The sequence below is a fragment of the Pteropus alecto genome, unplaced genomic scaffold (genome assembly GCF_000325575.1).
Source record: "Pteropus alecto unplaced genomic scaffold, ASM32557v1 scaffold39, whole genome shotgun sequence".
In the NCBI taxonomy this organism is placed as follows: domain Eukaryota; kingdom Metazoa; phylum Chordata; class Mammalia; order Chiroptera; family Pteropodidae; genus Pteropus; species Pteropus alecto.
In genome coordinates, this window is record NW_006443568.1 from 11083319 (window position 1) to 11094445 (window position 11127).

The 11127-nt window shown below is 44.4% G+C and overlaps 1 protein-coding gene across 1 annotated transcript; it reads right to left on the bottom strand.

Annotated features, from left to right (window-relative positions):
- Window positions 1–2597: 2597 nt before the first annotated feature.
- On the bottom strand, window positions 2598–8992 carry RPL11 (ribosomal protein L11). Its single transcript, XM_006924445.3, has 6 exons — window positions 8844–8992; window positions 7922–8072; window positions 6880–6986; window positions 5540–5671; window positions 4508–4618; window positions 2598–4073 (listed from the first exon to the last, which is right to left on the bottom strand). Exons 1-6 carry the CDS (start codon window positions 8850–8852, stop codon window positions 4044–4046), a joined length of 540 nt encoding a protein of 179 aa, XP_006924507.1. The 5' UTR covers window positions 8853–8992; the 3' UTR covers window positions 2598–4043.
- Between the last annotated feature and the right edge of the window lie 2135 nt (window positions 8993–11127).

Here is an 11127-nt window from a genome sequence, read left to right on the forward strand (position 1 = left end):
CTCCAGATACATGGTCTCTGTGGAGTTCAAGAATCGGCATTTTTAACAGCTGACTGATGCAGACAGCCCTAGACCACACAGACTACTCCATATGTCACACAGAGAAACTACTGTTTCTCTGAGTTACCACATAGCAAATTAAATCAACAGTGATAAATATAATTACATAACATCCTAAAATCAAGTTACATAAGGTTCTCAACTGGTACACTCACAACTCATTTTTGTTCAGATTCGTTTGAAAACACAAACCATCTGTTTTTGTTTCCTAAGTGTTCCTGCACCTTTAACAGAGTCAAGTTCAGTCTTCCTGGTGCCCCTGGGTGCCTTAGGCTGGATTCCCCTTGGACAACCGCAAACTGTGGTTTCCATAACAAGCTGCTCTGAAAGTGGTTCCGTAACCCCCAGGCACCAGCTAGGTCTCCAGTGGCTGGCAACTTAAACTATTTGTGGGTAGTTTCTGGGTCCTGACCTCACCACTCACCTAAGAGGCCCAGACCTTAACCCTTTAGGACTTAGGCCTCTGGCGGCCTAGTCATTGTGGTCTTTACCCACCCATTGCGGCATCTCGGCGTAATGCAGTTTATTAACAGATTGGGACTAGCAGGAGGTTAAGCTGCAAGAAAAGGAAAAAGCACAAGATTCAGAAGATAAAGGGTTATACACAAAATCCAAGAGGCCAGTTGGCTCAAGGGCCAGAGAGGCTGCAATTTGCCTTGGTGCCTGCTTATGCCACGATGCTAGCAGGGGAAGCAGAGCAGAAATTAGAACAGTTACCTTTCTCTAGCTTAGCATTCTTTCAACTACACCACACCATCTCACAGCTTGAAGATCCTATGCAAAGACCTTATACTCACTGCACAGAAGGCCAAGACAACAGGACAAAAAGAGAGCCTCTACAGGGACAGTTCTGTGGAGCTGACATTCCTGACAGTCAGTGCTGGCTGCACAGATAAGGCAGTATGTTCTACACATCCAAAAGATGACATATTACAAAGCCATTGTAATGACATGAGAACATGCTTGAGGAAAAAAAAGACAATTCAAAATTATAGTTTTCTCAATTGTTTAATAAAGGAAGCCTAGAAGGTAACATTAGCCATGTTTGCTAGTGTTGCCAATGGAGAATCTACCGCCCTTAGTCATGTGACTATCATGTATGATTTTTGATTATTTATTTGGCTTCAAGACAGTCCTTGTGGACTGTATTTTCTAACAGCTCAAAACAGTCACACACACGTACAATTTTTTTAAAGTTCTGATTACATCTTTAAAAAGAACTCTAGACAACTCTCAACCAGGCTTTGACCTCTCCCCTTTAGCCACCCTCTGTGGATGAAAATACCAAGCACTCTGCTACAATAGCCTAAGCTGTTTCCCCATTTCTGCCTGAAGTCCTCTTTCTAGTCTGTCTTGCTGCAACTGCTAGAGGCTCCATTGGTGCATTCTGGGATCTGACCCCTCCCTAGCCCGATCTGATCTAAGACTTTCCTCCCCCCTCACTTAGTTACAGGGTCTCTCGGATGTTTCTCAAAAGACTGGGACCTCGTAGCATTCACACAGCTGGCTGGAGCCATGATGTACCTGCTTAAGTATCATGACCACCCCGTATCTATCTCGACAGCACTTCACACATTTGTATGATTACCCTGAGCGGCAGAATGTTTGACATCCCTGAACTCCAGGCACTAATACCAACAGCAGTCCTAGTTACAGTGATAACCAGGCCACCCACACAAATTTTCAAATACCCAACGATGGGGATCCGTATTATTGTCCCAGCTCGAGACCTCTGCACTAGAGGGTACCTGCAGGATTAGAACAATCAATCAGCAAAGTGGCATCCAGTATTTCTGGGCCTGGTACTGGGATATAGACAGATGCCCACTATGGACACTACCTTATTCTGAAGACAAGCACAATGCAACATGGGGACAGAGGGTCACCTGACACTGATCCAGGTTTTTATGGGTAGCAGCAGCAGAAATGTGAAAAATAACCACACATCAAGAACTTCACAAAACTATTTATTCAAGAACTCTCCTGGGATAGTATGTCCTTTGTTCTGGCACTAGGAAGTGAGTAGTGCTTCTATACTTGTATGTGCGTGCATACAAGTCACCTACGGACCTTGTTAAAAGGCAGATTCCAATTCACTAGGTCTGAGGTAGGGCCCAAGAGTTTCAAAAACCCCTCAGATGTATCCATCCACTGACTAATATGCTCAACCCAAAACGTCAGTGCTTTTGACCCGTGTGGTATCTGTTTGGAAGCCAAACCTCAACCAGAACAGAGGGTAAGCTTTCCTTTCTGGCACTGGCTGCTCTAAGCTGGTTAGGAAGTATCCCCACTTCCTCCGGTCCCCAAGACATTTTATGACTCACCTAAAATAACATTTGCTGGAGCTAGGGCTAAAATTGTTACATCTGAACTCCCAAGAGTCTTTTTTCACTGGGCCAGGAGCCCAGGTAGTTTGACCTTAAAATGCTTTTAGGTGAAATTAGCATAAGCTCTCCATCTCCTCTGTACAGTATAGTGGCCTCCCACAGCAGCTAACACCCAGCACTGGTTAGAGCTAGATATTCACCAAGAGTTAGTTTTTTCTCAAAGACGTTTATTCCAGTTGTTAATTGTTACTGTAATTACAGAAGTTAAAACAAGTGAGGTTACCCCTGTAAAGGTGAAGACGATTCACAAGCATCAAAATTCAGTCACAAACTTTCACTCTATTTACAAGGCAGCAGCCCTGGCCCTATAGTAAAAGTCTGAGAAGTGAATGCACATTGATGTTTTAAGTGAAATAAAAAGTATTTGGTAACACATTCCATGATTTCCCCCTTTAACCAATTGGATCTGATCTAACTGGTAAGACTTCATTATCAGGAAGACAAAATAAATCACATTTACGTAAAAAATTAGACACACCAAATAATCTCTGGGTTTTAAAAGATCTACAAAGGCAGCTAACAAATTAGAGGACCATTAACAGCAATGAAAAGGTGGCCTAAAGACAAGTGAACTCCTCAGTCACAAATGAATAAGCTATTAACATGTGCTCAAAACTTTAACCCAAGACTGAAAATTATGAACTGCTGGCCAAGTATTGTGTCTAATGGTCAGAGAAATGGTGGCTTCTGAACATCACTGCTTCAGTGACCTGGAAATGCACAGGCAAGAAAGTTCCACTTTCATACCAGAGGGAAGAAAACCGCTAAGTCACATTTCTCATACACCAACACACAGAATTAACCTTTTTCGAACACCATGTGCGGGTACAAGTCTAAGCATTCTACAGTATCAACTGATTCAAACCTCTGAGAGGTATTACTATTATTACTGCCTCTATGATACAGAAGAGGAAACTGAGGCAGATACTAACTTGCTAATTAGTTACTAAACTGAATTAACATGCACTAAAAATTTAAACCCAAGTCTGAAAACTATAAACCAATAGCCAAGTACTGTGTCTTAACAGTTAGAGAAATGGCAATTTGCCTCAAAGACCACCCTTTCCTCTAAACACTGCTATTCAACAGCCTCATAGATTCTCATTTTTATAGGGAAATGGAGTCTGAACAGTTAAACCAAAATTTAATCCCAAGCATCACACCAAAGCCTGTGATCCATTCACCAGACATTAGTGCTGGTAGAAATCACTAGTGAAGAACAGTCACTGAATAAAGGGGAGCCTCCTGCAACATGGGAGCACTGCACCCCACCTTTAATCAAGGCTCTAAATTCAACTCCCAACCCGAATCATACCTTCCCCACTAAAATCAGTTTCCACATGATTCCTGCACCACAGCCTATCGACAACGGTGTGGTGAGTACAGGCATCGCTGCGAAGCTCAGGCTTGGATCTGCCAGCAAACACTGGCCTCCAACCAGAGGAAGACAGGGTTGTTACCAGCTATTCCCATCGAAGCTTTAAGTGGCTTGAGGTCCAAGGACTTGAATATGGCCAGGCTCCTTTCACAGAACACACACAGTAATGTACATTTCACTGAAAATATTTTATTGGCCTTTTGGATAGAAACGGGAATTTATTTGCCAGGAAGGATGATCCCATCATACTGAAAAGAGAAGAGATTTTATTTTTTCAGAACAGGAGGCAACAGCAAAGATCGCAGCAATGGCTAATGTTTGAGAATTCAAATCTGATACATGAATTTCGCTGAATCCCATATCCCTTCCAGACTAAACAGGAAACTGGCCAATTTTAACAACTGCTACACTGAGCTCAATAGCACTATAAAAAGGGGGTTTCTATTACAGCCATATTCCTCCCCTTACAGCTATCAGAATTCATGAGAGTAGGGAAAAGGCCTGGTTCTTGGTGTTCTTTTAAACCCCCAACCCTGGAAGGCCCTACTTGCCAAGCTGCTTAAATATTCTTTCTTTAAGGAAGCTACCCACCAAATGATGCTAGATTCTGCATCCCCCAAATCCCAACTCCATTCACCAAACACCACATTCCACCATTTCACCTGAGATAAATCAGCTTTACCTTCTGCTGGAACCAGCGCATGGCCTCCTCTTTGCTGATTCTGTGTTTGGCCCCAATGCAGCCTGTCCTGCGTTTCTTGTCTGCGATGCTGAAACCTGGCCTACCCAGCACCTGTCCCAGGAATAACCAACAGTCACCTAGCCAGCTCAGAGTCAAGTGCAGATGGACAAGACTCACACATTGCAGAGATCAAATCTTCTAAGAGTGACCTGGTGGCCTAGTGAATTCTGGAGCAAAAGACCCATGATCTCAGTGATGAAAACATTACCAGCAGCCTGGACAACACACCACCATACAATGGGCTTACTTTAGTGGCTGGAACTTGTAGCACCTTCCCACTCCGCCCCACCACATAACTTCCAATGGCAGCCAAGGATTCTCCAGCACTGCTCTCCAATCTTCAAAGCACTTTTATTTTTAAAAATAATATTAAGAAAAATCTTACTACAACACTACTGCATTGTAGAAAACTTCCCAATTCTCATTACTGTTTGGATATTCGGATCTAATGAGGGTGCTGCCATCATTCAGGCCTCATACCAATCATTCTGGTTTTTGCTATTTAGTTTCAGAGCTGTACCAAAACATTGCAGTAACCCAAAAAGTCACTTCTACATTGAAAAATCCCCATCCTGAGCAAACCAGCCACATCGACAAACCTGCTTCTGTATCCTCTGGATGGAAGCTGCATGAAGGAGCTGAGAAAGAACACCCTCGGTGGAGCCAACCCGCATGCCCAATGAGGCATAACAGTATCTAATTTTCAATTCAGTGGCTGGAACAGTTTCCTTCATCTACCTTTAAGCCTAGACTAAGCTTCACAATAGCAGTGATCTTGTCTATCTAGTTCAGTGCTGTATCCCTACACATGCCACAAACGAGGCACATCTTCCTTCCTAAGGGGGAGAAGACAAAGGCAGACAACACTCAAAGCTTCAATCCAACATCAGAACATCAAAACAGCACATGAAATAAGAGAGTAACAAATTCCACTCTCCTAACAGATCAAGACTGGAAAAGATTGATCCGTACCACATAGAAGTCCAGGCCGTAGATACCAATGCTTGGGTCATATTTGATCCCCAAATCGATGTGTTCCTGGATCCCAAAACCAAAGTTTCCAGTATCTGAGAAGTTATTTTTTCGTAACTCGTACTCTCGCACCTGAAGAGAAAAATGTAGCAATCACACTCCTTGTCAACTCAACACCCCCCAAAATAACTAGCTTAGCTTGCACCACTCAGCACCCCAGGAGTACAATTTGATGCAATTTGGCCAGGAACAAAATCCCATTTCCCCGCTACACCAAATCACATCCCAACTATGGATTTCATAAAACTTCCCCAACTTTCAAAGGGCAAGGGAAGTCCTTCAGAAGTTCAGACATACAGATGGCCATCAAACACATGAAAAGAAGCTCGACATCACTACTCATCATAGAAAAGCAAATCCAAACCACGAGAACACCTCACACATGTTAGAATGGCTATTATCAAAAAGAAATAAGTGGTGTCAGGATGTGGAGAAAAGGGTATCTTCATGCACTGTTGATGGGTAATGTAAATTGGTGCAGTTATATAGAAAACAGGATAAAGGTTCCTCGAAAAAAATTAAAAAATAATTTAAAAAATAAAAAAAAAATGATCTGGCAATGCCACTTCTGGGTATTTATCCAAAGAAAACAAGAATACTAATTCAAAAAGACATATGCACCCTTATGTTCACTGTATTGCTTACAATAGCTAAGATATAGAAACCACCTATGTCCACTGATAAAGATGATCTTGTGTATGCAATGGAATACTACTCAGCCATGAAAAATAAAACCTTGTCATTTGTGCCAACAATGGCATGGACTTTGAGGGCATTATGCTACTGAAATAAGTCAGAGAAAGACAAATACTGTATCATTTCACTTATATGTGGACTTTAAGAAACAAAACTTACGATACAGGGAACAGATTGGTGGATGCCAGAAAGGAGTGGGGTTAGGCAAAATGGGGAAGGGGGTCAAGAGTTACAAACTTCCAGTTATAAAATAAAGAAGTCGTGGTGACTATAGTTGATAATTTGTATTGCATATGTGAAAGCTACTGAGAGTAAATCTTGAAAGTTCTCATTGCAAGAAAAATTTTTTTGTAACTTTGTACAGTGTCATATGGTAACTAGACTTATTGTGATGATCATTTCCATTTCCTGTATACAAGTATCATTATGTTGTACACCTGAAACTAATACATTATGTTAATGATACCCCACAAAAAATCAAGGCACCAAAAACAGCACAGTAAGTTTAACTACTGTCACTATAACCACCTACATGTGTTAAGCTGGTGCTTCTTAGCATCACCTCGTGATGGCATCAGCCTTACCTTTAAACCTTTCTCCAAGATTTCTTCTGCCTTGGCCCCACGGACTGTGCAGTGGACGGCAATCTTTTCATTTCTCCTGATGCCAAAGGATCTGACGGTGTATCTAGCTGCAGGCAGGGGGTAACAAGGAGTCAAGTGTTGTCATATTCTCACTGCACTGGCCCATCCTAGGAACATCTCCAGGACCCCAAGAAGACATTAAGTATCTATCCATGCTCTAAGTGGTGGTGTTCTAACCAGTGTCTCCTACATCCATTAATTGGTTTCATCCATTATAAAGAAAACAGATTTCTCAACTTCCAAGTCACTCAGCCATGCTTATGCAATTAAGAGCTAGAAGTCATGTCAGTCTCTGGAAGGGGAAGTTCACAATCAGAATAGGCCCTTAGGAAGAAAGGGATCACTGTGTTCTTAAGAAAACATTAGAATAGCAGCTAATATTTGCTAAAACCCATTGTACTCTTATCCCCATTTTATAGATGAGGTTCAGACAGGTTAACTTGTCTAAGACTGCAGCTGGTAATAATAAGAGGCAGGATGTGAACCCAAGGACTTGCCACATTCCTATCCTACAGCAACATAACTTTAAAACAAAATGTAACAATAGTAACGCATTACACTTGGTATCCAGCATTTGTAAATAAGGAAGCTGAGGTCGAGAGAGGCCAAAGTCAGGCTAAAAAGTGGCGGAGCCAGATTTTGAACTCAGAGGGTCTAGGTACACCTCCCTGTTCTCAATGTAGCCCTACTGCTAATCAGGCCTAATACCACTTACTGCACTCACAACCTTTCCACTCTACCGCAAGCCTTACTTGGAAAATCTTTACTTGGGCTGGTCTTAATCTCTGCTAACATAACGCTTGGTATTCCAACACCACACCCGATCTTAAATGGAAGATATTTCTTGAGTAGCTCAGGAAGGCAATATTTTCAAGGAGTGCCAACTGTCACTTTCAAAACGGGCACTCAACAGGCCTGACAGCAGGGGAGGTAAGAAATATCCAGGCATATGGAGCCACCAGCCCTCCTGGCGCTTACTCACCTTTGGAGAACACAGGGGTCTGGCCTGTGAGCTGCTCCAGGACCTTGGCTGCCCGGGTCAGTCTGTCTCCACTCTCCCCCACACAGATGTTGAGGCAGAGCTTGCGGATGCGAAGCTCCCGCATGGGGTTCTCCTTTTCACCTTGATCCTGCTGTAACAGGGAAGGGCAGCGGTCAACACACTCAAACCGCCACAGCTGCGAGCCCAGTAGAGCCCACTATATTTATACATTGCATATTCATTTCTGCTCATTCCAAACCGTATCGAAAGCCCTGAGTTTAATAAGTGTCACTGTTTGTCTGGGAGGCGTCAAGAAAGATAACACGGAACGGGTGAACAGAAACTTAGGGTACGTACCGAGTATCAAGGTTAGACACTGAGGATGAGCCCCAAAGGGCTCAACGTGTAGGGTGACAGGGAGCGCCCCATTATAAGGTCAACGGGGGGTGGGGGCGAGAGAAAATAGAATTTAACTGAAGAAACAGGAAACACGTGGTTGTGCCACGTTCCCCAACACATTCCGAAGCAGCTCCGCGGCTGCAGCAGCAGGCTGGCCCCATCCCTAAGCGGAGGTTTTGTCTGAGGTTCCCTAGCACCAGACAAGTCTCAAGTCCCCAGGCTTGGAAACTGGCCCGGACTCCGTGTCCCAGACCCTTTCGTCCGATCCACTCGCCCTCGAGGCTGCCTACGCGCCCATGCTTCTGTGCCCTGCCGATGGCTTCCCCGAGCCCGCTCGGAGAACGGGAGGGGAGGCGACAACGTCCATCTCTGCGCCCTCAGCCCGCATGGCTCTGCCAGTTTCCGCACGGCCAGCATCGAGAGCTCCGTGCTCCTCGGGCCGCGGGCGACGAGGCCCCCGCGGGCTTGGCCGGCTGTGGATGGAGGCGGATGTAAGGAAGCAAACCGGGCCTCAGCTACTCACCGCCATCATGAAAGACAGGAAGAGAGAGTGAAGTTTCCGGCTCAGGGCCTTATGGGTCAAGAGGCGGGTTCTCTTCCCAAGCTAACCAGAGAGATGAGGAAGAGAAAGAGAGGCACGTCTGGCGCGGCGTAACATCGGCTTCCCCCTCGTGGACACTGCCAGCAACTGCAAGAGACTCTGGCTGTCGATCCGGACCTGGGTTTTCCAAAAATAGTTTTTCAAGCTCCCTGAACTGGGTTTTACTTGAGCTTCCGGGCCCCACACAGTCTCAGGACCTGGCAGACTCATCTCCGTGATGAGTCTGCCAGAACTACATTAAATAAATTGTGCGAATTATGAAGCAACAAATTTATTTTGTAACAGTGTAAACAAATGGAATTTATACAATTAGAATGGAGTGGTGGCTTGAGTCCTGAGCCATGAAGACAGGCCAGTGTAGTCTGGCTTTGGCTAATAGCTAGTGACCTTGGGCAGGTTACTAATTAGACTTCTTTCAACCTCAATTTTCCTCATCTTTAAAATAGGTACTCCCACGAGATTGTGAAAATTAAATGAGGCAAGTGCTTAGAGCACGTAGTAAGTTCACAATAAATGGTTATTCTTGTTATTAATAGAAACTTACTGTAATCAAGCAACCTCCCTTCCTCCTCAGGGAAAAAAAAAATGTTAGAACGTATACAATCAAGAGAGGATCATCCTGCAGGCACAAAGAGGGCTTGCAGGTTAGTCTGACAGACAAGAAATCCAATCCCAGACAGTAAGAGGGTTCCCTGGTTTACACTAAGTCCTTAGCAGCAGGACCAAGGGAGTGCCAGGATCCAAGTCCCAGGCAGAAGCTATCCTGAGTCAGCCCATTCCTTTAACAGGAACCAATGGGAAGAGGGGAACATACAGGACTTTGGTGGGAAAGGAGCTAAGCCACTTCCTTCTGCTGCCACAATTCTTTTCTCTCATCAGCGTAGGGGAGGGAGGCAGAGTCCTCCAGGGCTTTGTTTCATCCGTGGGGACAAAAGGACACTTCTGGGAAGCTGGACTGATGGAGGAGGGCAAAGAGAAAAGGCCTCTCCTTTGAGGCTCCTTCTTCAAGCACCCGCTGGCTCTCCCAGAGTTGGGGCCTCAGCCAGACAGACCTCTACAAGGGGCCGAGCTCAGGCAGAGGCTGTTTCAAAACTTGGAATAAAGAGACAACGGAATGCAATACATGATCCTGGATTTTCTTTTGCTATAAAGCATGTTATTGGTATAATTTGCAAAATCTGAATAAGGTCTGTAGACTTCAGAAATGTACCCGTTACTTTAACGTCTTCATTCTGATTACTTGACCTTGGTTCTATAAGAGAATGTCCTTGGGTTTAAGAGATACACATTCAGTATTTAGGGTAGAGGGGCATCACACCTTAAAAGGAAAACAAATGTATACTTAGAGGGAAAAGGATAAAACAAATATGGTAAATTTAAGATTCAAGGAAATCTGGGTGAAGGACACATGGGATTTTTGCAACTTCTGTCACTCTGAAATTGTCAAAGTTGAGAAAATAACTTGAGGAAAATGTGTCCCGTAGAAAGATAAAACAGCTCATCCTCCAAAGCTCAGTCTCATTCTCTACACACCTCCCCCCAACTTTTCTCCACTGAACTTCCCCGTAATCACTCTCCGTGGATACTCACTCCAGTATTCACACCATGTTGATGAGAATAGCTGATAGCTAATTAACCATAGCTGACAGGTACCAGCTCACTCGACCTTTAACATCCCCGTAGAGGCAGATACTATCATTTTCCTATTTTACAGATGAGCAAACAAAGCACACAGATGTTTAGTAACTTTTATAGACACTATTTAAGTCAGCCAGAGTCCAGTCCCATTCTAGGAGCTGATGAACTAGGCCATGGCCAAAAGCTTCCCAAGGGTTCCCCATTTACACTTTCTCCTCCCTGAGCCCAGCTCTCTGGTTCTTGCACTGGTCAGACTCTCAAAAGGAAGCCGAAGGGGCAAAATTAGCCCCAGCATCCACCTCCCCACTTCCTCTTGCTTGAGACATCCAGGTCAGTAGAAGCAGAGGCAAAAAGACTTGCTGTGCTTTATTGCTGTGCCTCAAACTCATCAGCAAAAAGAAAACCGCAGTAGCAGGGACAAGTTTAGGGCAGTTCAGGCAAGAAGAGCAATTCCAAGGCTTCTCCTTAAGACCCTCTTTCCCAGGTGTGGCTCAGCCTGGGCTGTCCATGGCCTGGAAGGGCCTGAAGTTGCTGTCACCACTCACTTCCCGGCTGCTTTCATGGTCGA